Below are 27,569 nucleotides of genomic sequence, written 5' to 3'. Positions count from 1 at the left end.
TGACTGCCTTCAATTGGCATTGATCCCAACCCTGTCACATATATGGGTGACCACTCATTCTTCACTTAATTTTCAATGCCATCATCCTATTGCAGGAAAACTGTACCGCAATGCAGGAAATGTAAGACTTGTAGTGTATTTGACATTTAAAAAGGCTTCTGAAATTTGTAATTTTCACTTGCGAAAAATATATCAACCCCTACAAAAATGAATTATAATTATAATCCACATTTCCTGTTGCTGCACAGTTATTTGCCTGATGTAGCAAACTGCCTCAAATTAAAATCCTACATTTGTATAAATTGACCCCATGGCATCTTTCGTTTAAATGAGTCATTCATTTCCTCTGAAGATGTGATGGATGGATGGATTTCTGTTGGACTGCATGGTTTGCTTCACACTCCATTCACAAACAACAGTCTGATGTTTACGTGTGTACACAGTGTGGTGTCCCATCAGGAGACAGAGTGTAAACAGAGATCCACACACACACACACACACACACACTATATGAAAGGATCTTCAGGGCAGATTGTCAAGGAGGCAGGGTGCGGGATGGAGCTTCCAGTGAGGGAGCCTAACAGGACATACTGTAGAACGGCTGCATGTCTCCCTCTAATGGCACTGAGAATATATTGTGTTCTATAGTGGCAATCTGTAGTAGAAACATTAACAATATGTCTGTCATCCATGCCCGTTTCAGAAAAAACTGAGGGATGGGGCTGGAGAAATGTAACCACTCAAATTCATGGATATAGTTTTAACCATGGTTTGAGGCTATATAGTGTTTGCTTCTATTTACTTTAACAAACATTGGAGTAAAACCAGATTATATCTCTGGTTCTGATGGAGTACGACAGTTGAACTAAGCATATCTACAAGTTATATTCTTCAAGCGTCAATGGGTACATCATACAGTATCATTAATTAGTAAAAGAATGTATGTAGAAACTGCTGATTGCCCCTTTAAGCAGATATGCTCTGGGTAAAAATTTCCCTACACACAGATCTAGAATCTGGCACAAATCCTAACTAGAACCATTAGCGGAGAAAACACCAATCTGGGCCTGGATCAGTGTTTAGGTCCATTTATTTTGTAGTTGCTATTGATAACATGTAAAGGCCTACATAAAAAAATCATGATAGTGTATGCCTATAAGATCTAATGTGTCCTCTGTAGATGTATAGAAAGAAAAATGTGGATATTTTTAAGACAGACTATAGCTGGGCTACATTCATTTGTAATCAAAAGTATTTCCTTGTGCTTAGGAATGATTTAAACTTAGCAGATCTGTAGCAAACTGTAGCAAGTTTCCTTTTGGTACTACATGTCCTTGTTGACTCCCCACATCCCAGAACAGTACATGCATCTGGTTGAATCATGTTGGGCAACTGGGTGTACTTTCAATTTGCTCTGTTGCTCTGGCTTGTTGTGGACGAGGAACAGTAGAGGAGGAGGAGAGAGAAAAAGAGAGATTTTTCTATCACATTTTCATGGAACTCTCATGGATCATTTACAATTGACCTGCCTCGCATCCCAATGCAAAGGACTTATAGAAAAAAAGAGGACAAAAAAGTGGCCTGTAAACATTCAATATGGTGCCTCGAGCAAAACCAAATGAAGCTTCATAATGATAAAGTTGGATGCATAGTTTTTCAATCCCCCTTGACTGAAAATAATTGCAACAATTTCATGGTAAGAGAAGATAAGTGGATATGGGATTTAAAAACACATGTTTAAGGAAAAGGGATGACTGTGATGACATGAAACCTCTATAGATGACAGACATACTAGACCTACGTTATTTCCTCCTCAACATTTTGGGGATATTAATGCTTACTTAGGAAGATGACCTTGGGTTAAACTCAGGATTAGAGACAATGCCCAAAATGAGAACAAGGAATGATTCATTTTACCGGTTCACATCAATGAATGTGTGACACCGCATGACAAGACACAGCCATTGTTGTATGAAAACATTGTGGTGCCACTTGGAGACTGGCACCATAGATCATCAAGCCCTTTCTCCATCTGACTGTCAGAGTTGCACCATTGTTCTTGGTAATCTGAAGGCAGGGATGGACTGGCCATCTGGCATTTTAGGCAAATGCCAGATGGGCTGGTCCATTTTTTGCCTAGTGGGTCTCTAACTTATAACTGACAATTATTTGGTTATAGGGGAATCAAGTTTTAAAAAATGGTCCCGGTGTGTTAGAAATGCCAGGGCTAATTGGCATGCTGACTGCAGGAAGGTCCACCAGAGCTGTTGCCAAATAATTTAATGTTCATAAGCCGCCTCCAATGTTGTTTTAGAGCCAGTAAGTCCAACCGGCCTCACAACCGCAGACCATGTGTAACCACGCTAGCCCAGGACCTCCACATCTGGCTTCTTCACCTGCGGGATCATCTGAGACCAGCCCTCCTGACAGCTGATGAATCTGAGGAGTATTTGTGTCTATAATGAAGCCCTTTTGTAGGGAAAAACTCATTCTGATTGACTGGGCCTTGCTCCCCATTCAGTGGCTCCCAAGTGGGTGGGCTTTTGCCCTTCCAGGCCCACCCATGACTGTGCCCCTGCCCAGTCATGTGAAATCCATAGATTAGGGCCTAATGAATCTATTTCAAACGACTGATTTCCATATATGAACTGTAACTTGTTGCATTTATATTTTTGTTCAGTATATATATCAACATGATAGACAACCTCTGAATGGGATTTTAAGCAATTGATTCCTTCTTGTGTTCACACAAACATATATATATATAGAATGGATGTACTGCAAATAGGTCATTAGTGCATATACCACCTACCTGATTAAAAAATCCCCATGTAAACTTTCAACAAGTTAGCCATGGTTGAAAAAGGTTGCATTGGCTCAATGATAAAGGCTAGCGTTGCCGAACTGAATGAATCAGCCCACTGCCACGCATAGGCGCTTTGTCAGAAGTCCCTCCCTGCACATTCATTCCCAATTCTCACCGCTGCCCGGTCACCTGACAATTAAACGAAATGCTCGGTTTTGTTCAGCTCTCATCCAGTCGCATTGATGATGAGCAGGATACAGGAGGACGCAGTATGGGTTGAATGAAATTGGAAAAAGGGAGTCAGCGGTATTGTAATAATTTATTTTTCTACAATGGACGAGCCAAACATTTTGAGGCGTCGTGGGCTGCAGGTAAGAACCCCCATAATAGTAAAACATTGGCATGGCTACTGAAGATTAAAATAATACACCCAGGCTTTGCATTTGTGTTGTGGCATTCGACAATTAATGATAGCCTACACAAACAGGTATTGACACGCATTAGGGCACACATGCGTTTCTCTTCTTTCTCTATTTCAAGGGATATTTAGGGATTGTCAATTGCTGTTTACTAAACGGTTTACATTGGGCGCACTTTTAGGTGTCCTCAAGGGTAGTTCTATCCAGTTGTGACCACAAATGATAGATATCTCAAAACAAATTCGCATCGAATGTATTGTCCCACTGCCACATTGTTTTTAAATGGTCATGAATAGGCTACAATATCGATCCATTCTGTACACATATGAATGATGCCCCTTCGTTTGAGTAGGCGGTGGCACTGAAGGGCGAGCTTGTGGATGCGCAAGTGTAGTTAATACATACATTTAACCACAGACAGTTTTTTTCTACAGACAGACATGATGTTCTATAGATGTCTTATTCTCCTACAAAAAAAACAAAGAGCGTTGCCATAATAATGATTGTGACTCAAGGAACGCAACTGTATTGCCATCACTAGGTTGCTGTGGTGATATGGGCGTTGGGCTCAATTGGATTCAGGGATGGATGACTGGTAGAGAAACATCCCTTTATGCTCACTTATGTGTCCTATAGCCAGTAGGTTGTAGCTGAGTCAATCCTAGCCCTCCCGACGGCCTAACGCGTTTTGTTGTTTTTCATTCCAACCAATTACTCGGATAGAGGCTTAGCTATTTAAATCCGTTCACCATTGTTTGCTCTAAATCCATTATGAAAGAGATGTTGGTGGAAATGTGCTTGTCCACATATTCAAAATATGTATTTTCATTCTATTACATTGATTGGTTCATCCACCGTCCACGGACCTGCAATTTTAATTAGATTGCTGATTTGCATCGTGAAAAATCAAAATTGAGAATGTACTTTTGGTTAACAAAACAACCTGCTTTTATCTTTGGAAATAGAGTACACTGTGGCACAGCATTTTTGGCATACATGTTGTGTACATTATTATGAACATAGGCCTGCCTATATGCAGGGGCTTCAGGACCAAAGCAAAGAGAACAACATACATAATGTGCAGCTATGAATGAGAAGATATCCACAATTAGGCCAGAGCTATAAGATATTTCCATAAAGGAGGAGAGCAGGGGACATAGCTGTCATACGGTGTGCATAAATAATCAGTCAGTCTTTCCGTCAAACTGTGTTGGCCACAGTTTGTGTATGAATCATCTTCGATGTGGAGGGGCTTTGAAAGACTAATCAAAGGCAACCTCCATCAATGGTTGTTTTCATTTTGTTTCTGAGAATCATTAACCCTTTGGTTCCATGCCTCGGGGATGTAACGGGTGTGTTTGAAATTTATATCAAGTCCGGGTGTGTTTGAAATTTATATCAAGTCCAGGAGGTTGGTGGCACCTTAATTGGGGAGAATGGGCGCGTGGTAATGACCGGAGCTGAATTATGGAATGGTTCAAACACAAGGTTTCTAGGTGTTTGATGCCATTCCATTTACTCCGTTTCGGCTATTATTATGTACCTCAGCAGCCTCTTGTGATATCAAGCAAGGCTTTACTGCCATTGTCATCATTTTAATGTATCTTTCTTTCTCGATTCCAGAAAGAGCTGAGCCTTCCACGAAGGGGAAACATGTAAGTATCACCAAAGAACATCACTGGTTATCTCTGCTCTTGTTACACTGTTTGATACAAAACCACAGGGTGTTACAAGGTGTTTTTATCTGTCAACAATTTATCATAGTAGCAGACATTTTACTTGTCCCTTCCATGAGAGGAAGCGCTAGTGCCTAGTGGTAAAACAGAGGCTGCAGATACTAGTAAGCAATGTTCCCTCTAATTATTTGGGACACTGCGCAAATTGTAGGCCTTTTGAACAGATACTTGAACATTGTGAGCATTTTGTGCAACTTCCGGCGCACGTTTACAGTGAACACTGAGGCTGTACCTTTACAGGTTGTGCCAGTAGCCAATAGGCTATTGTGGCTATCTGAGCATAATGTGGCCTAACAACAAAATCAAGGGAGCAAATCCCATAAAATTCTCACTTGGAAATAGCTTTTCATTTCCATTATATATCCTACAGTAGCCTATATGTGGTGTTAAGTGCAGGCCTACATTGCATGAGACTTTAAAAAATGTTTTTACATTATGAAGGGCTTGACATTTAATTCATGATCGTTTTACTTGATCTGTAACACCATGGGCCAAATAGGTGACTGTAAATGGACTTGTATTGTGTTGTATGATGCAAGAAACCACTTTACAAAATAAAATGAATTATGACCATACAGAGAATTAGACAATGTAGGCTACTCCTCTGCATATTGGCTTATTTGCATATTCAAGCCGATCTTGAAATAAAACACTGCCCCTTTAAATTAAGACAAGCTTTTTACCTGACTGGATTTTAAAAGACAGCTTGACATGTAGACTACACATTTTGTGCTCTTGTAGGAAGCAGTAACTCCCCATTGCTGACCTATACATATATATAACTGGGCGAATAACTCCCTAACTAGCAAAGAATATCAACAAAAGTGCACACGCGCACCTCTGCGCTCTGATCTGAAAGGCGTGGGTGATTTGAAAGACCGCGGTTGGGCTACCCCGCCAATATAATTATACTCTGTTGCGCTCTGGCTCTGCATACAACATTGTGTTGCTGCCTCGACAAAATCGGAGACTCATTCTTGCAAAGTTAGATTTGTTTTGGTTTGTTACATTGACAAGGGGCTGACAATGTTTATTCGATCACGGAAAAAAACGTTGATCTAAATAGGGCGAACTCAGTGAAGTTCAATCTCTTGCGTCTCTGCGGCATGGCATTTCCTCTGCGCGGCAGACTTGGAGAATGTATGTAAGGGCGCAGTCTAGAGGGAACATTACTGGTGTGGTGAAATATATTTTACATAACAGTAAATTTGATATTTTTTTAAAGATCAAGTGTACCTCCACACATTGTATGAAAATACTATATGTATTGTGTATAGTCCTGAGGCATGCACTTCCATGCGCTGTAAGGCCTTGTCGACTAGTCTGGAAATACACATTTGTATATGCAATTCAATATAAATAATTTCACACATCATGCACTGGATTTTACTCATGTTTCCTAATTACATGTCAGTCAAGGCAAAGGACAAGAGTTGGCTTGGTGGGTAGGCTGTTTCAGCCCTGAGACTAGACTGAATGGAAAACAGAAATGAGTGGACAGACCCATATTTGGTCCTTAGCCACTTTAGTGGAGTGAACTAATGTGGTTAAACAGTAGGCCTACAGACTTGCAATGAGTCTAACACACCATTCAAACCAATACTTTTCCCACCAACTTTAGCATCCCACCAACTTTTTGCCGATTTTTCTTAATATATGAAAGGTATTGCCGGCAATAAAGCCTCTACTTTTTTATTTCCGCCAACCGACGTCATGGTTACGGCTAAATTCTGGCTACGGCTTAGTATGAAATGGAGCGGTAATGCTGAGGCGGCATTGGCACGCAGAACGCTCTTAAGCTCTAGCTGGTTGTTAGGCAGCGCCTGTTACAAGCATCCATCTGCCTGTTCTAAACTTTGTAAGGCACACACACTTTTTTCTTAACCATAACTGGATGGATCCATGAAGTATTACTGTGGCAATATATCACTGAAAGACGAGCATATTGGAATAAAGTAGGCTAATGCAATTGAAGGCATTAAATTGTTATAAAACAAAACTAATAACTAATAACCGCGTGTGTTCAACTATTTCAGCACCATTTTGCGCTGCTTAGACTCACTCACGTCTTGATAAATCAATGTCAGATTTTTATTTTCACTGAATTTCCACGTGGATATTGGTTAGTCTACCATTAGGCTGTGGAAAGTTGAGGTGAGTGCTGCTCATGATCATCTTGTCTAGTTGGCTCATACATTAGCACTGATCAGAACATTTTGCCAGCATGTTAAGTAGCTTAAAGGAAAATTCCACCCAAAAACGAGCTTTGATATTTGTTTCAGTTGTTGATATAAAGTGCATTCAGAAAGTATTCACACTCATTGGCTCCCCCCCCCCCCTTTTTTCTATATATCTATCCATCCATCCATCCATCCATCCATCCACATATATACATACGTACATATACATACACATACACAAAGAACAATTTAAAAAATAAACATATATTAGCTATTTCTAGCCTTAGCTGAGACGCAAATAATTAGTTTTTTTTACAGCACCTTACACAACATGAAAATGCTCATTTCCCTAATCACCCCATTCACTCTGTCCAATTTGAAATATAGGTGAGTAGTGTCAAGGTTCTGCACCCTCACCTGCATTGCTTGCTGTTTGGGGTTTTAGGCTGGGTTTCTGTACAGCACTTTGAGATATCAGCTGATGTAAGAAGGGCTATATAAATACATTTGATTTGATTTAGTGGAGACCAAAGTCAAACTTGGGCTGTCTCTTGTGGAGGTCATAAGTGAGCTTTTCAAAAGGGAGAAAGTCAACAATCTGGTCAATCCACATTTTAAATGCCATGGCTTTTATCACATTTTGTTGTGTTAAAGTTTAGTTAAAATTGATTTCATTATCATTTTTGATCAACCATTTACACAAAATACTCAAATGTTAAGGTGATAGAAATATTCTAACATTTATCAAAAATTCATGACAAAGAACACTTATATATCTTGATTAGGTAACTATTCAGTCCCCTGAGACAATACATGTTAGAAACACCAGTATTTTTTAAGTACATTTATAAGAGCTTTGCACACCTGGATTGTACAATATTTGCCCATTATTCTTTAAAAAAACTCTTCAAGCTCTGTCAAGTTCATTGCTAGACTGCAGTGGAGGCGGTGAGAGGAGCTATTGGAGGAAGTGCTCCTTGTAATGGCTGGAATGGAGTATGGAACGGAGTCAAGCGTGGTTTGATGTTTTATTCTATTCCAGACATTACAATGAGCTCGTCCTCCACCAGCCTCCACTGCTTGACAGCCATTTTCAAGTCTTGCCATAGATTTTCAAGTCAAATTAAGTCAAAACTGTAACTAGGCCACACAGGAACATTCAATGTCGTCTTGGTAAGCAACTCCAGTGTAGATTTGGCCTTGGGTTTTAGGTTATTGTTCTGCTGAAAGGGGAATTAGTCTCCCAGTGTCTTTTGGAAAGAAGACGGAACCAGGTTTTCCTCTAGGATTTTGCCTGTGCTTAGCTATATTCCATTTCTTTTAAGCCAAAAAATCTCCCTGGTGTCAGTGTCTGTGTTTTTTGATTGTTGCTTCCTTAGGTTACAGCTGGAGGGCACCCTTACCCATTTCTAGTCTCCAGGTTACCCTGATTATTTCTTATTGGATTCACCTGTGTTCAATTATCTTCTCTGTTCACCTGGTTGCCTTAATATTTAGGTTCCCCAGTTTAACGTTTTAATTTTTTTATTTCACCTTTATTTAACCAGGTAGGCAAGTTGAGAACAAGTTCTCATTTACAACTGCGACCTGACCAAGATAAAGCAAAGCAGTGCAACACAAACAACAGAGTTACACATGGAATAAACAAACATAGTCAATAATAAAATAGAAAAAGTCTATATACAGTGTGTACAAATGAGGTAGGATAAGGGAGGTAAGGCAATAAATAGGCCGTGGTGGTAAAATAATTACAATATAGCAATTAAACGTGATAGATGTGCAGTTGGCCTGTATCCTTGCTTAGGTCTTGCTTACGTCGATTCTTCGTTTGTTCCACTGCCTCATGCTGCGTCTGCTTGTCCTGCACCCCGTCAGAGTACTCAATTCGGCTTTGTTTCTCCTTCATACCTTCCAGAGGGCCCAATGTAATTGGGATGCACCAGACTTTCCGCTCTGGAGAAAAGGCGCAAGAATAACGAGCAGCGTTGTCTTTACTGTAGGACAGTCTGGACATTTCCGTGCCTCCTGTCCCGAGCTGACGGAAACGGGATGACTCGCCAACAAGGGCTGCCTCTCACTAAGCTGGACGTTCCGTTGTCGGTCACTGCGCTGGATGGTCAACCCCTAGGGTCTGGGAAGGTGAAGCAACTCACCATGCCTATTCAGCTACGAGTCCTGGATTATCATGTGGAGTTTATCCAGTTACATTTGGTGGACTCTCCTGAGCTTCCCTGGTTCTTGGACATCCATGCCTTTCTATCCATAATCCTCAAATTGACTGGCCCTTGGGAAGAGTTCTGGGATGGAATGCCAGCAATTCTCCCCACATCTTTCCGGCCCTGCTCATCTGGAGGCTTCCGATTCTCCTGTTCCCCCAGCTGGGGATGACAAGCCTGATCTTTCCCGCGTACATCAGGATTACTGGGATCTGGGTCAGATCTTCAGCAAACGAAGGGCCAGCGAACTGCCTCCCCGCAGGTCCTACGATTGTGCCATCGACCTCCTGCCCGGCACCAGTCCTCCGAGAGGAGGTCTGTATTCTCTCTGAGGTCCAGAGACTGCAGCCATGAACAGTTATATTGAGGAGGCACTGGCGGCTGATTTTATTCGGCCGTCCACTTCACCTGCAGGAGCGGGTTTTTTCGTTGTTGGAAAGAGGGATGGGAGATTATGTCCCTTTATCGATTACCGGGGTTTAAATAACATTACCATCGAGAACCGTTACCCTCTTCCTCTTATGTCATCAACCGTAGCTCCGTGGAGTCTCTCAAAGGCTTTCTCAAAGTTGGATTTATGGAACGCGTACAATCTGGTGCGCATCAGACAGGGAGACGAGTGGAAGACGGCGTTCAACACCCCAAATGGACATTATGAGTACGTGTCATGCCGTTTGGACTTACTAATGCTCCAGCTGTTTTCCAGGCACTGGTGAAGGATGTGCTGCGCGACTTCCTTCACCAGTTCGTGTGTGTGTACCTGGATGACATCCTCCAGGTCCATGGTTGAACACAGCCAACATGTTCGCCAGGTTCTTGAAAGACTCCTCTCTCACCACTTGTTTGTGAAGGCCAGAAAGTCTGTCACAGTTTCTGTTTTTTGATTGTTGTTTCCTTAGGTTACCGCTGGAGGGCACCCTTACCCTGTTTTCTAGTTTCCAGATTACCCTGATTATTTCTTATTGGATTCGAGTTTGTACTAGCAGTATTGTTTCACCTGGTCCTTACCAATGACAAGCATACCCATAACATGAAGCAGCCACCACCATACTTGAAAGTATGAAGAGTGGTAGTCAGTGATGTGTTGTGTTTGCCCCAAAAAATTATGCTTTGTATTCAGGACATTTTTTATATTTCTTTGCCAAATGTTTTGCAGTGTTACTTAAGTGCCTTGTTGCTAAAAGGATGCATGTTTTGGAATATTTTTATTCTGCACCTGTCAATTAGGTTAGTATTGTGGAGTAACTACAATGTTGTTGATCCATCCTCAGAGTTTAATGGCTGTGATAGGAGAAAACAAACTGTTTTAAAGTCACCATTAGTGGCATAGTGAAATCCCTGAGCGGTTTATTTTTACCCATCTACCAATAGGTGCCCTTTGCAAGACATTGGAAAACCTCCTTTTTTGTAGTTGAATCTGTGTTTGAAATTCAGTAGTCGACTGAGGGACCTTACAATTATCTGTATGTGTGGGGTACAGAGAAGGGGTAGTCATACAAAAATAATGCACCATTTAGAAAATGCACCCTTTCAAACATGACATACTGGCATTAATGGCATTCATTACACATTAAAGAAATGTTTTAAATTCTTTGTCAGCAAACTCATTGGATGAATGTAGTATAAATACTCCACTATGCATGTTATCGACTGGAAGCATTTTTACTGTACCATTTTGAGAATAAAAAATATTCCAAAACATGCATCTAAAGTAATACTGGAAAAAAAAAATGTACCAAAAATTGAATTTAATAAATTACCTGATAAGCCTATTCGTCTGAATACTTTCCGAATGCACTGTATTTCTGCAGCCATGAATCATCCCATGGGATGATGCAGCTCACTCTACGCTGATAAGCCTATTCTTTGCCATGTTATAGCCCTATTCGGACAAGTATTACTAGCGTGTGCTATTCCAGAGGACGATTCACACAGGATCCAGTTTTTCCATACTGCACCTGGTAATTCTTATTTTTTTTCAAATTGAATTGATTCTTATTTTTATGTAAGCAGGCAAGTCAGTTAAGAATAAATTCTTATTTACAATGACCGCCTACCGGGGAACAGTGGGTTAACTGCCTTGTTCAGGGCCAGAATGACAGATTTTTACCTTGTCAGCTCGGGGGATTCGTTCCAGCAACCTTTCGATTCCTGGCCCAACACTCTAACCACTAGGCTACCTGCCGCCCCCTTATGACGAAAGCCTGGAGGTTTTTAATGTAGGCTTGAAGATATTTCAACGTCATGTCTAGAAGATAATAGGCTACACTAATAACTAGGGCTTGGCTGCCAAATGTATAGGTCTCCCCATAATATTTAAATTGATGAAGTGTTATCATAATCATTATTTTAGCGATCCATGGTAGATGTCCTTCCTAATAACAACTAAATATTAGGAAGGTGTTCTTAAAATTTTGTACACAATGGCTTATAATATGAAGTATTGTAAAATAAAGTCCTGTAAAATGTATTTTGATTGTTTATTGACCCGGGAACTTTCTTTCTCTACATATAAAGTAGCAATTTCTTCTATTGAATGAAGCTGAAAAGTAAAATTTAAGTCTCTTTTTGGATAGGCTTATAAAGGCCTAGTTGGTATTGAACATGCCTCTGCTATGCTAGTACATTTCTCTGCTATGTTTTTATTAGAAGATAAATCATTATTTATTATGTAATGATAAAATATACTTTAATGGCGCATTTCCATACAGGATTTAACCCAGGGTTTTATTTTTCCATCTACGCGGGCCGGAACACATGTCTCACTGGGCCATGGCTCCGGCACACCTGCTCTCACTTGGGGCCAAAGCCAGGCCACTGGTGGCCTACTTTTCAGCTTGCATTTCCATAAAGGCTAACTGTGAATTTAACACCTCACAAAGCAATTGTTTTGATTATGCAGAGGTTGTTGATTCTGCTCTTCAAGTCCTCACTGTCAGCCCCGCCCTGGTATCTGTGCGTTAGAGATGTTGACAATTCCGGATGACGCTGGACCAATTGTGCGCCACCGTATGGGACTACCAATCACAGCTGGATGTGATGCAGCCTGGATTCAAACCAGGTACTGCAGTGATGTCTCTTGCACTGGGATGCAGTGTCTTAGACCACTGCGCCACTCGGGAGCCCCAAGGGCAAGGCAGTGTGATTGCGATTGCATCATCTGTGGACCTATTTGGGCGGTATGCAAATTGAAGTGGGTCTAGGGTGGCAGTGATATGATCCTTGACTAGTCACGCAAAGCACTTCATGTTGACAGAAGTGAGTGCTACTGGTGATTAGTTATTTAGTTCAGTTATCTTTGCCTTCTTGGGTACAAGAACAATGTTGGTCATCTTGAATATGTCAGTAAACACACCAGCCAGCTGGTCTGCGCATGCTCTGAGGACCGGCTAGGAATGCCTTCTGGGCCCGCAGCCTTGCAAGGGTTAACACGTTTAAACGTAGGCCACTGGAGAAGGAGAGGCCGCAGTCCTTGGTAGCGGGCTGCGTGTATTATCCTCAAAGCGGGCAAAGAAGGTGTTTAGTTTGTCTGTTATTGATTGTGAGCCCGGTGGAGGACTTAGGAAATGTGATACTTGTTATCCTCAGCCATAGTAAAAATCAGACAGACAAGCTTGCAGAGCTGTCTAATGGGAGTTTGAATCGAAGCATCCTGGGCGTTGGAGAGGAGAAACTCATCATCGACATCTTTAATGCATAGATACTGGGGCATGTCAGAATTCCCTATAACATAGTATTATACACTAGTGTACTGTGTAACACTGGTGTTACAGTCGAATAGCAGCATAATAGTTGCACTTGTTAATATTTTATCAATTTGCCTGAGGCTTTTTAAATAGTCATGCGAACAACATACAGTGACGGTGAAATCCATTATCATTATTTTACATAAACGCGCCATTATGCTACATCCCCCAGTCTAAATGACAACTTCCTTCCTTCGGCGGCAATCCCTCCTCCTCCAATTGATGGATTGACACATGTATCTGCGCGGTGTTAGCTGTTTATGGAGTTAACATGTTTTGGTTATTGAGAAAGATTCCAGAGTGTAGTGCGCGACAGATGCCTTTCCGAAAATTCACATGGAAGAAATAAAGAGATGATGGCATCAACAGTTGCTTAGCGCCTACTTGCCTGAGCTGCCACGGGTATGGAGTCAGATCGTACCAACCCTTGTCGGAGTTTCTGGTTTCGGACACCGAGTACTCTCCGAAACATTTTGAGGAAATATAAATTGTGTTATTCAAGAGATAGTGGATACCACTTTGCATCGCTGTAAATCATGTAAATCATCATGTCTGATCAGAATTACTATTGGACCGTTTTGCCCAGCTACAAAACATGTTTTGTGACTGGGGCCATGATGAAAAGATCAAAAAGGTAACCTGATTTTCTTCTATCAGCCGAGTTGTCAAACTATTTTAATCAGCGATCATGCAAGTATTTTATGGATGAGCCCGTGCAGCCTATTGCATTTAGTATTTTGGTTGTCTGAGTCAAAGCCCAAGACCACAGGAAAAATTACGTCGCATTTAATAATTATAAGGCTATGCTTTTTTGTTTAAGATTTTCTTCAATAACAGCGTACCTTTTCATTCACAACAATGGCACAAATTGGACTTTGTTTTCATGTTGATGTTCAGTCTAGTTTTGTGTTGTGATTTCTCTACTCTACTACAATGTGTCGGATTACATCCACCCTAGTCTTGTTTCCGATAGAGAAATGTGGGTGTTATTGTTGCCTATGTTTTGACTTACAGAAGCCGCAGCTGTATAGGGAGGGACACAGTGTTGTTCATGCCGAAGGCTCACAACTTGTTCGTTACAGTATAGGCTATAGTCTAGCAAAAGTATATAAGTAAAACTAATTTATTCACATGAATTGTATTATATTAACTTAGAAAAATCTGTGAAACGTTGAATATTTCTTGGGTCTCTAAAATCCCCCAAAACATTTTTCATCCTTGTGAAATCACAAAGAAAATCTATTTCACTATAGTAGCAGACGTTGGCAAGCCAGTCAATACACGGACTCGACAAGGTGTGGAAAGCGTTCCACAGGGATGCTGGCCTATGTCGACTCCAATGCCTTCCTCAGTTGTCAAGTTAGCTGGATGTCCTTTGGGTGGTGGACCACTCTTGATACACACATTGAAGTTCTTGACACTCTCAAACCAGTACTATGATACTCCTGTTCAAAGGCACTTTAATCTTTTGTTTTACACATTCACCCGCTAAATGGCACACATACACAATCCATGTCTCAAGGCTTAAAAATCCTTATTTTAACCTGTCTCCTTCATCTACACTGATTGAAGTGGATTTAACAGGTGACATCAATAATGAATCATAGCTTTCACCTGGATTCACCTGGTCAGTCTGTCAGTGTTTCCCAAATTCGGTCCTCTGGACCCCAAAGTCCAACCCTAGCACTACGCAGCTCATTCACATCATTAAAGTTTGATAGTTAGTTGTTTATTTGAATCAGCTGTGTAGTGCTAGGGCAAAAACCAAAACGTTCACCCCTTGGGGTCTCGAGAACCGAGTTTGGGAACCAGTTCTGAATGTTTTGTGTACAAGTCTGCCCATAGCCTACAACAGTTGTTTAAGAATCCTGGTGGGTGTGGAAGATCTCATGGTGCATCTGACAGCTAACACCGGCTGTGTCAACCGCCAAGCATTCACCACAATCTCTGTTGGTTCGTAGTACATGTCAGTCTACTATTTGCACTTAGCTTCTTAAAGCATGGTACCGTGCAAGTCCCTGCAAAGTCCCTACAAGCAATACAGCTTGTTGTTTGACTGAGACCGATATTGAAATACTTTCTATTGCCTTAGGGTTTTGCTTATGATTTTGATTTAATCTTGGCAGGTTGTTTTTGCAAATTAAAATTGGTTTGTGAAACAATTGACATGGACAGATCAAAGTTTGATAAATGTATATATGAATTTAAAAAAAAAATATTACAAGGGGATCTTTTGTATTCTCAGTTGAGTTCTGCTATTAAACAAACATCTCTCCCAGTTAATGCCTTTGGTTTGAGGCGCATGAATCTCATCTCCATGCCGACCCAGAAATGTCAGGCTCAGTTGTCGTCTGAGCTTCTCAATTACTTTAGGTCACTGCCAACGAGATGGCATTGATATTACAGTGGCCCTGTGGCAGCGCAACATCAACAATGGGGCTGGGGATCAGTCATCTACGAAACAAACAAACTGGAAATGAGTTCCTTGCATTCTGTAAATCTACCCTCGGTCATGGAGACATGGAGCCGGGTGGGGACACGCCCTGCAAGCACCGTGGCCCTCCAAAAACAGAGACGGTGTTCTTATCAATGGACTGCTAAGCTGACTAATTTGTGTTAAGCAAAGTTGTCCAATTTAACCAAATTAGATGGTAATTCAATTTCTACTGCCTACTGTGTGAGGTAGGTGTACAAGCCAAAAACAAGAGGTCCAAATCGTTTCCCAATACATTTTAATTAGAAATGAATTACTTTTTTCAGTACTTGGTGGTGAAATGTGCATAGTGTATCATACAGGCTAAATAAATCAGAACACCTGCATGTTACAACCAAGCCCCAATATCACAACTCGGTTTACATTCCACTACTCTAATGTATCACACAAAACAATTCTCTCCCTTTTCCACACAGTTGCCGTAACAACAAGAGAAGGAGTCTGGCAGTCGGGACCCCCTCCCCCACGCTCTCCCGACCACTCTCACCTCTCCCCCTCACCACAGGTAGGTGTTGCTGTCAGCCGTCTCTGCACTGCACTCAGCATGCGATAGAGTGCAGACCAATCAGGATGTTGTAAAAACATAGCAGACCAATCAGTACGTGATAAATGTATAGCAGGCCAATCAGCATGTGGCATTAAAGAGACAGCAGACCAATCAGACCTTTCCAGAGTGCAAAAAACCACATAATGCTAAACTGTGTGTTCAGAGTTCTCAGGCAAATTAAAATGAAGCAGCTCAAATCGCTCTTTGGTTTCTGTTTTGAAGCTCAAGCTCAAGTTTTAGCTTTTGTATCATTTTCGGGGAATAACTGATGAAATACATTTCACATGAAATAAACCATTTCCTTTTTCTTTTCTTTTTCTTTCTTTCTTTCTTTAAATTTTACCCCTTTTTCTCCCCAATTTCGTGGTGTCCAATTGTTGTAGTAGCTACTATCTTGTCTCATCGCTACAACTCCTGTACGGGCTCGGGAGAGTCAAAGGTTGAAAGTCATGCGTCCTCCGATACACAACCCAACCAAGCCGCACTGCTTCTTAACACAGCGCGCATCCAACCCGGAAGCCAGCCACACCAATGTGTCGGAGGAAACACTGTGCACCTGGCAACCTTGGCTAGCGCGCACTGCGCCCGGCCCGCCACAGGAGTCGCTGGTGCGCGATGAGACAAGGATATCCCTACCGACCAAACCCTCCCTAACCCGGGCTACGCTAGGCCAATTGTGCGTCGCCCCACGGACCTCCCGGTCACGGCCGAATATGACAGAGGCTAGGCGCGAACCCAGAGTCTCTGGTGGCACAGCTGGCGCTGCAGTACAGCGCCCTTAACCACTGCGCCCAATAAACTGTTTTCATTCATGGTTATTGATTGTGAGCCCAGTGAAGGACTTAGGAAATGTGATTCTTGCTATCCTCAGCAGACGGACACGCTTAACTTCATCATAACAAATCAGGTTGTCCAGACAGTTTAGAAATGTTTAATGCTACGGACGGAATTGAGAGTTATCAAGTGAGCGTGCGTTAAGGCCTATCACAAAAGTCTGTCCTTCCCAGACTCCTTGGTTGTAAATACGCGTTGAGTTTATTGCATTCAGTTCACCAGAGACTGATTGCTTTGGATTCAGGGCAGCTTGTCCTTTACTTGTGCATCATCAGCTCTCAAGAATGACAGCAGACTGCAGGTATAACAACATGGCCTATTTCTTCATTAATAAAACATGATCCAGTGATAAAACACCAACAGAGCCTAATTGTTGTGTTTCAGCTGGAAGTAGCCCCCAAGAAAGCCCCCGAAATGTCTCCGCTAGTGCCTCCGCCAACTTCCAGTTTGCACGCAGGTAAGGAAAAGTCCAATCCTCCTTTCAATTATTTCAGTTTAGTAGAAGGAATTCATTTTTTCACTTGGTTGTATTATCGAAGGAGTCCTACTAATAAAAAGCAGGTATGCAATTCATCTCAGAACTGTCAAAAGGCACCTTCACTTTAGCACACAATAGGTAGACACAATATCTAGTTCACAAAAAGGATAACCCCCCCCCCAGAAATGCATAGAAAAGGGATGGTACTGTAGGTAACCTTCGTTGCTTTTCCATGACAACGGTAATGTATCAAATACCTCTATTAGAAATGAGGACGGTGCTTTAGACTGAAACCAGCCAAATGGCTCTAGGGCTACTCGTGGGACATAGGACTTGGCATTCGTCAGCGCAATTAAAGGGAGAGTCAGTGTGCAGTACGCACACTCATTACTCTGGGCTGCCGTGATGATGCGATACAGACAGCCTTATCCTGAGCCTATCACACGTCACATTATACTGTGAGCCAGCCCACTAGTGAGCTACAAGCATCACCTTCAGTGTTAAACAGATGCAACCCAGTCAGGCTTGAGGACAGTGAGGCAATGGCTTTAATGGTACAGGAGTAAGTGTACCACACCATAAACTATAGAGATAAGTGGGGGGGAATCACATGAAACATTTTGGCCATGCACACGGTTGCATCAGCTTACATGACACAGCTACATTTACTGAGGGTTCGGGGATGCCAAAGTGGACATAGATGCTATGGGTCTGAATATATATGTAAATGAAGTATTGTTTATTTTTAATACGTTTGCTTACATTTCTAAGAACCTGCTTTGCCATTATGGGAATTGTGTGTAGATTGAGGGGGGAAAATAACAACAATTTAATACATTTTAGAATAAGGCTGTAACGTAACAATATGTGGAAAAAGTCAAGGGGAATACTTTCTGAATGCACTGTAGATGCTATGGCTGCAGTGTGTAAGGTGTTGTGCTTTAGATAGTTGTTGGTACTCAGACTGCAGTCCTCTGTGTGCTGTTATTTGGCCATGTAAACAATCCCATGTGGCGACGTGCTTGAAATACTGACACACAAAGCTGTAATAAGAACTTTGATATTAAATAATATTACTATTATTCATAATAATATATCTGGGATATGAAGCCGAAGAGACATCCTATATCAGTTGACTAATCCTTGCTCTGATACGTGCAGAAACCCCAATCTTATTAAGTCAGACCTGATTTGTCAGCCATAAGCTGGTTTTTCAGGGCTCTAACCTGACACATGAGGAATATTGTGGCCCCCCCAAAAAATGTATTCAACCTTTTACTAAGCAGGGCGTCATGCTGAGACCACGGTCTCTTTCGCAGACTTGTCCTTCATGAACACGTCAATAAACAACAATTAAATGACACATGCACAGGACCAGTCAAAGTTTTAGAACACCTACTCATTCCAGGGTTTCTTTATTTTTTTACTATTTTCTACATTGTAGAATAATAGTGAAGACAAACTATGAAATAACACATATGGAATCATGTAGTACAAATCAAAATATGTTATTTGAGATTCTTCAAAGTAGCCACCCTTTGCCTTGATGACAGCTTTGCACACTCTTGGAAGATTTACCTAACTCGGCGGAGATTGAATGGGTCCGAGTCTGGTAATTTATATGTCTGAAGGTTAACAATTAAGTAAGGCATGGCGGAAGTTTATGCAAGAGGGCTTTTATAGAAAATGATACAAAATGCAATGATGTGTACTGAACCTTTTTCACTATGATAAACTGCATTCAATGGCTTCAATACAGTGGCAGCTGCATTCATATAGACAATGACTGAATTATTTGTTTTCTGCTACAAAAGTGGTTGAGCTGAAGGGTGGTGAAGTGTGTGTGTGTGTGTGTGTGAGAAATGACTCATTAAGCATGTACCACTGGGTACATGGCATCTTGTCAGGTGTTCAGCACATTGACGCCAGGTCGTGAGCTTCTGACAGCTTCACTGTGTCAGTGAATGTGTTTGGGTCCTCATTTTTTCTTTCTGTCTTTCTGTCTTTCTGTCTGTCTGTCTCTGTCTCTGTCTCTGTCTCTGTCTCTGTGTCTCTCTCAATGTGTTAAACCAGCCACCTGGCCCGCACTGAAAGGTAGGAAAACATTTGATCCTTTTTTCCTGTTTTGTCGATTTAAAAAACAATGGATACCTCCTTTAATCATGTTAAACAGCCTTTGGTAGTGCTTCATGATTAAATCTTGAGGATATGTATGAAATTGAAAAGCTCATAAGGTGCTTTGTTGTTTCCTGGTTCTTCCAGAGCGGATGGGCGAAGATGGTCTGTTGCCTCCGTCCCCTCGTCCGGCTATGGCACCAACCCCCCCAGCTCTTCAGTGTCAGTAAGTCGTCCCTCTCTTCCTGATTAAATATTTCATAGTTGAAGTGTACCTATGATGAAAATTACAGGCCTCTCTCATATTTTTAAGTGGGAAAACTTGCACAATTGGTGGCTGACTAAATACTTTTTTGCCCCACTGTAGCCCTTGCTTCACTCCAGACCTGACTGCCCTTGACCAGCACAAAAATAACCTGTGGCGTACTGCATTAGCATCAAATAGCCCCCGTGATATGCAACTTTTCAGGGAAGTTAGGAACCAATATACACAAGCAGTTGGGAAAGCAAAGCCTAGCTTTTTCAAACTGAAATTTGCATCCTGTAGCACAAACTCAAAACAGTTCTGGGACACTGTTCATATCCATGGAGAATAAGAGCACCTCCTCCCAGCTGCCCACTGCACTGAGGCTGGGAAACACTGTCACCACTGATAAATCCACAATAATTGAGAATTTCAATAAGCATTTTTCTACAGCTGGGTATGCGTTCCACCTGGCTACCCCTACCCCGGTCAACTGCCCTGTACCCCCCCACAGCAACTCGCCCAAGCCTCCCCATTTTTCACCCAAATGCAGATAGCTGATATTCTGAAAGAGCTGCAAAATCTGGAGCCCTACAAATCAGCTGGGCAAGACAATCTGGACCCTCTCTTTATAAAATGATCTGCCAAAATTGTTGCAACCCCTATTACTAGCCAACCTTTCTCTCGTATCGTCTGAGATCCCCAAAGATTGGAAAGCTGCCGTGGTCATCCCCCTCTTCGAAGGGGGAGACACTCTAGACCCAAACTGCTACAGACCTATATCTTTCCTACCCTGCCTTTCTAAGGTATTTGAAAGCCAAGTTAATAAACATATTACCGACCATTTCAAATCCCACCGTGCCTTCTCCGCTATGCATTCTGGCTTCCGAGCTGGTCATGGGTGCACCTCAGCCACGCTCATTTCCAATCCAAAATTAAATCTAGAATCGGCTTCCTATTTCGCAACAAAGCCTCCTTCACTCATGCTGCCAAACATACCCTCATAAAACTGACCATCCTACCAATCCTTGACTTTGGCGATGTCATTTACAAAATAGCCTCCAACACTCTACTCAACAAATTGGATACAGTCTATCACAGTGCCATCCGTTTTGTCACCAAAGCCCCATATACTACCCACCACTGCGACCTGTATGCTCTCGTTGGCTGGCCCCCACTTCATACTCGTCGCCAAACCCACTGGCTCCAGGTCATCTACAAGTCTTTGCTAGGCAAAGCCCCGCCTTATCTCAGCCCACTTGTCACCATTGCAGCACCCACCCGCAGCACGCACTTTCACTGGTCCCTCAAAGCCAATTCCTACTTTGGCCGCCTTCCAGTTCTTTCCTTCCATTTATTTAGTTCCTTTGCACCCCAGTATCTCTACTTGCACATCTATCACTCCTGTGTTTAAATGTTATATCGTAATTATCTCACCACTGTGGCCTATTTTATTGCCTTACCTACCTTATCTTACCTCATTTGCACAGACTGCATAGACTTTTTTTGTACTGTATTATTGACTGTATGTTTGTTTAATCCGAGGGTAACTCTGTATTGTATGTGTCGAACTGCTTTGCTTTATCTTGGCCAGGTCGCGGTTGTCAATGAGAAGTTGTTCTCAACTAGCCTACCTGGTTAAATAAGAAATTACGAGCTAAGTGAAAGTGATAGTTTCAAAAAATATAACAGAATATCGCTAGCTCTCTCTTGCTTCTCTTTAATTTTCAAAGAAATTAATTTGTTAACTGTTCAACTCTTGTCTTTCTCTGTCTTTGAGTGAACTACTCACCACATTTTATGCACTCTGGAAGTTCTCATAATTACTATGTGTCTCCTAGGTTTTGTATTGAAGTCAATGTACCCAGAGGAGGATGGAAACTAAACTTAGCAAAAAAGGAAATATCCCTTTTTCAGGACCCTGTCTTTCAAAGATAATTCATAAAAATCCAATAACTTCACAGATCTTCATTGTAAAGGGTTTAAACACTGTTTCCCATGCTTGTTCAATGAACCATAAACCATTAATGAACATGCATCTGTGGAACGGTCGTTAAGACACTAAACACTTACAGATGGTAGGCAATTAAGGTCACAGTTATGAAATCTTAGGACACTAAAGAGCCCTTTCTACGGACTCTGAAATACACCAAAAGAAAGATGCCCAAGGTCCCTGCTCATCTTCGTGAACGTGCCTTAGGCATGCTGCAAACAGGCATGAGGACTGCAGATGTGGCCAGGGCAATTAATTGCAATGCCCGTACTGTGAGATGCCTAAGACAGCGCTACAGGGAGACAGGACCACATGTAACAACACCTACATAGGATCGGTACATCCAAACATCACACCTGCGGAACAGGTACAGGATGGCAACAACTGCCCGAGTTGCACCAGGAACGCACAATTCCGCCATCAGTGCTCAGACTGTCCGCAATAGGCTGAGAGAGGCTGGACTGAGGGCTTGTAGGCCTGTTGTAAGGCAGGTCCTCAACAGACATCACCGGCAACAACATCGCCTATGGGCACAAACCCACCGTCGCTGGACCAGACAGGACCCTCCAGCATGACAATGCCACCAGCCATACTGCTCGGTCTGTGCGTGATTTCCTGCAAGACAGGAATGTCAGTGTTCTGCCATGGCCAGCAAAGAGCCCGGATCTCAATCCCATTGAGCACGTCTGGGACCTGTTGGATCGGAGGGTGAGGGCTAGGGCCTTTCCCCCCAGAAATGTCCGGGAACTTGCAGGTTCCTTGGTGGAAGAGTGGGGTAACATCTCACAGCAAGAACTGGCAAATCTGTTGCAGTCCATGAGGAGGAGATGTACTGTAGTACTTTTAATGCAGCTGGTGGCCACACCAGATACTGACTGTTACTTTTGATTTTCACCCCCCCACTTTGTTCAGGGACACATTATTCAATTTCTGTTAGTCACATGTCTGTGGAACTTGTTCAGTTTATGTCTCAGTTGTTGAATCTTATGTTCATACAAATATTTCCACATGTTAAGTTTGCTGAAAATAAACGCAGTTGACGGTGAGAGGACGTTTCTTTTTTTTGCTGAGTTTAGCTCCTCTGGCTACACCATGGTGTTACCCTACAGAGTGCTGTTGACGTAACTTTAGACCTTCATTGCAAAACAGTGTGTTTTAATTAATTATTTGGCAACGTGAATATATTTAGTATAGTTTCATCTAAAAAGGATCTGGTAACTCTAACTTATCCTCTGCAGCAGACTCTGGTTCCGTATTGACTGACCTTCATGTCTTAAAGCAGTGGTTCCCAACTTTTCATAGTCCCGTACCCCTTCAAACATTCAACCGCCAGCTGCGTACCTCCTCTAGCACCAGGGTCAGCGCACTCTCAATGTTTTTTTACCATCATTGTAAGCCTGCCTCACACACTATACAATACATTTTATTAAACATAAGAATGAGTGTGAGTTATAGTCGCAACCCGGCTTATGGGTGACAAAGAGCTCTTATAGGACCAGGGCACTAATAATAATAATAATAATAATAATAATAAATCATTTTGATATTTATCTAACCATCTTACATATAAAACCTTATTTGTTCATTGAAAATTGTGAATAACTCACCACAAGTTCGTGAGAAGGGTGTGCTTGAAAGTATGCACCTAACTCTGCAATGTTGGGTTGTATTGGAGAGAGTTTCAGTCTTAAATCATTTTCCACACACAGTCGGTGCCTCTATTTAGTTTTAATGCTAGTGAGGGCCGAGAATCCACTCTAGCATAGATACGTGGTTGCAATGGCCATCAGTGTCTTGACAGCGTGATTTGCCAAGGATACTCTTGAGCGCAGTCCAATCCAGAAATTTGGCAGTGGCTTCTGATTTAAATGACATTTTCACAGAACCGCATGTTGCAATTTCAATGAGGCTCTCTTGTTCTGATATCTGTAAGTGGACTGGAGGCAGGGCATAAAAGGGATAACGAATCCAGTTGTTTGTGTCATCCGAAAGTACCTGCGTAATTGTGCACCCAACTTCAGTGCTTCGCTATATCACATTTGACATTGTCCGTAGGCGTGAGTTCATTTGCACACAAAATCATGGAAAGACCTGTTTGTTGTCCTTGTTAATGCAGACAGAGAAGAGCTCCAACTTCTTATTCATAGCTTCAATTTTGTTCTGTACATTGAATATAGTTGCAGAGAGTTGCTGTAATCCTAGATTCTGATCATTCAGGCGAGGGGAAAAAACATCACCCAGATAGGCCAGTCCTGTGAGAAACTCATCATCAGTCAAGTGGTCAGACAAGTGGAAATGATGGTCAGTAAAGAACTTTAAGCTTGTCTCTAAATGTAAAAAAAATGTGTCAATACTTTGCCCCTTGATAACCAGCGCACTTCTGTATGTTGTAAAAGCGTTACATGGTCGCTGCCCATCATATCATTGCATAGTGCAGAAAATACACGAGAGTTCAGGGGCATTGCTTTAACAAAGTTAACCATTTTCACTGTTCCCGGGTTTAAGTCTCCTGGCCTTCACATGGCCATTTATGATTCACCAAAGGATGGGTTTATGTTCATCTCTATATTGTCCAATGGCTGTGTCCCCTACAAAAAGTTGAGTGTCTGTGGTTTCCTTTCAGCATGTCTGTGAATTATGTAAGCCAGCTGTGCAACCGAGTCAAAAGAGCAGGGAACAAGAGTCACCTCATGGGAGAACAGTAATACTGATGAAACACCTCGCAAGCCCTCCTCATCCATCTTAAGCTTTTCATCAGTGTTTTGGCTTGAGGGAGTTATGGTAGGGCTGACTTAAGACAGGAACTTCGGGAGATGACAACACTGTTTTTAAATGTTTTTTCACAATGATTTATTAATTTACCCTCATGATTAAAATTAATTAATTACCTAAATTTAGGTGTCAGGGCATTGGATGGTGCCTTTGCACTGCTTGTGTTTCTCCCAGCACCATTTCAGTGTTGCGGCCCCTTTTCCTAGCAATTTTTTTTTTCCCCAGCCCAAGATAATTAGTCACCTATTGGTTTGAATGGAAAGTTTGGGTGTTGGAAGCCCAGGAAATGTAGGGAAACCCAAGTTAATAATTAACCCTAGACCTGTGGAAAAACTGTACATCACCAGCCAGAGAAAAGTACTCGATTGCAAATTTCCTCGTACTGCACAGTATACAGGAAGTCAAACCCAGGGCATCCAAACAAGGCCCATTCTAACCAGGGCCCGTTCTAACCAGGGCCCGTTCTAACCAGGGCCCGTCCTAACCAGGGCCCGTCCTAACCAGGGCCCGTCCTAACCAGGGCCCGTCCTAACCAGGGCCCTATGTCTGGACTGTGATTTTCTATGGCTAAATGCATGGCAGTGAGGTCAGTCCCTCCCACACAATACCCCATTCAGTGCCCAGTGTCGGTAACCTCTTTATGTAGCACTAGGTACGGGTGCCTCTCCGGTTTCCTCCTCGGGAGCGTTCCTCCGGTCAGATGAGCCTCGGATTCTCGCCTCTTGTGAAACACAAGCTTATAATTTTGGGCTCATAATTTCCACTCTGTCTGCGTGTCGTGCATTTGGTTTGAAATGAAAAATACACACAGCCAACAGTGCCTTGGTCTGTCGTGGATAGAAATACAGGTTCTGGTGACACACTGAAAGCTCACAGAATCCTTTTTTTTAGACCCAACTGGATGTAGGATGTTGTGCCCTTATTGCACATTCCCACAAAATCCAATTTAACTGAGAAATATAGTTCACTCTGCAGAAGCATCAAAGACAGTTTATCGACTAAGCATTAGCATTTGTCTCACCGTATATTACATAGTAAAGCAGTGTGATGGTCTACATGTCCTAAGGGAAATCTTTTCAGCCATAATCTCCTTTATTTTCAGACCTGAGCTAAACTGAAGTCTATGCAACACTGTTTGTTTTGTCAGCACTTTTAAAATGTACATACAGTGGGGCAAAAAAGTATTTAGTCAGCCACCAATTGTGCAAGTTTTCCCACTTAAAAAGATGAGAGAAGCCTGTAATTTTCATCATAGGTACACTTCAACTATGACAGACAAAATTAGAAGAAAAAAAATCCAGAAAATCACATTGTAGGATTGTTAATGAATTTATTTGCAAATTATGGTGGAAAATAAGTATTTGGTCACCTACAAACAAGCAAGATTTCTGGCTCTCATAGACCTGTAACTGCTTCTTTAAGAGGCTCCTCTGTCCTCCACTCGTTACCTGTATTAATGGCACCTGTTTGAACTTGTTATCAGTATAAAAGACACATGTCCACAACCTCAAACACTCCAAACTCCACTATGGCCAAGACCAAAGAGCTGTCAAAGGACACCAGAAACAAAATTGTAGACCTGCACCAGGATGGGAAGACTGAATCTGCAATAGGTAAGCAGCTTGGTTTGAAGAAATCAACTGTGGGAGCAGTTATTAGGACATGGAAGACATACAAGACCACTGATAATCTCCCTCGATCTGGGGTTCCACGCAAGATCTCACCCCGTGGGGTCAAAATGATCACAAGAATGGTGAGCAAAAATCCCAGAACCACACGGGGGGACCTAGTGAATGACCTGCAGAGAGCTGGGACCAAAGTAACAAAGCCTACCATCAGTAACACACTATGCCGCCAGGGACTCAAATCCTGCAGTGCCAGACATGTCCCCCTGCTTAAGCCAGTACATGTCCAGGCCCGTCTGAAGTTTGCTAGAGAGCATTTGGATGATCCAGAAGAAGATTGGGAGAATGTCGTATGGTCAGATGAAACCAAAATATAACTTTTTGGTAAAAACTCAACTCGTCGTGTTTGGAGGACAAAGAATGCTGAGTTGCATTCAAAGAAACCATACCTACTGTGAAGCATAGGGGTGGAAACATCATGCTTTGGGGCTGTTTTTCTGCAAAGGGACCAGGACGACTGATCTGTGTAAAGGAAAGAATGAATGGGGCCATGTTTCGTGAGATTTTGAGTGAAAACCTCCTTCCATCAGCAAGGGCATTGAAGATGAAACGTGGCTGGGTCTTTCAGCATGACAATGATCCCAAACACACCGCCCGGGCAACGAAGGAGTGGCTTCGTAAGAAGCATTTCAAGTTCCTGGAGTGGCCTAGCCAGTCTCCAGATCTCAACCCCATAGAAAATCTTTGGAGGGAGTTGAAAGTCCGTGTTGCCCAGCAACAGCCCCAAAACATCACTGCTCTAGAGGAGATCTGCATGGAGGAATGGGCCAAAATACCAGCAACAGTGTGTGGAAACCTTGTGAAGACTTACAGAAAACGTTTAACCTCTGTCATTGCCAACAAAGGGTATATAACAAAGTATTGAGATAAACTTTTGTTATTGACCAAATACTTATTTTCCACCATAATTTGCAAATAAATTCATTAAAAATCCTACAATGTGATTTTCTGGATTTTTTTTCTCATTTTGTCTGTCATAGTTAGTGTACCTATGATGAAAATTACAGGCCTCTCTCATATTTTTAAGTGGGAGAACTTGCACAATTGGTGGCTGACTAAGTACTTTTTTGCCCCACTGTAGATAATGAGTTTATGAAGGGTGTGTCTTTGATTGCATCATGCACATACACTACCATTCAAATGTTTGGGGTCACTTAGAAATGTCCTTGTTTTCCATGAAAACATTACATGAAATTAATTGCAAAATGAATAGGAAATATAGTCAAGACATTGACAAGGTTTTAAATAATGATTTTTAATTGAAATAATAATTGTGTCCTTCAAACTTTGCTCTCGTCAAAGAA

General features: G+C 42.0%; 1 protein-coding gene across 2 annotated transcripts in view; it reads left to right on the top strand.

Annotated features, from left to right (window-relative positions):
• The first annotated feature begins 2,955 nt into the window (after window positions 1-2,955).
• Window positions 2,956-27,569, top strand: part of mast3a (microtubule associated serine/threonine kinase 3a) — a 64,486-nt gene continuing 39,872 nt past the window's right edge. The window contains exons 1-6 of one of the 2 annotated variants that reach the window (XM_021589814.2): window positions 2,956-3,177; window positions 4,849-4,880; window positions 16,014-16,102; window positions 17,363-17,435; window positions 19,530-19,550; window positions 19,719-19,797. In XM_021589814.2, the coding sequence (XP_021445489.2) occupies window positions 3,139-3,177; window positions 4,849-4,880; window positions 16,014-16,102; window positions 17,363-17,435; window positions 19,530-19,550; window positions 19,719-19,797 (333 nt within the window). In that variant the 5' untranslated portion in view covers window positions 2,956-3,138. Of the gene's footprint in view, window positions 3,178-4,848; window positions 4,881-13,307; window positions 13,738-16,013; window positions 16,103-17,362; window positions 17,436-19,529; window positions 19,551-19,718; window positions 19,798-27,569 lie in introns of those variants that run through there. The other variant, XM_021589813.2, reaches the window with a different exon arrangement.

Source organism: Oncorhynchus mykiss, chromosome 28 (genome assembly GCF_013265735.2).
Source record: "Oncorhynchus mykiss isolate Arlee chromosome 28, USDA_OmykA_1.1, whole genome shotgun sequence".
NCBI classification, from domain to species: domain Eukaryota; kingdom Metazoa; phylum Chordata; class Actinopteri; order Salmoniformes; family Salmonidae; genus Oncorhynchus; species Oncorhynchus mykiss.
This window is presented reverse-complemented; position numbering and strand designations above follow the sequence as displayed.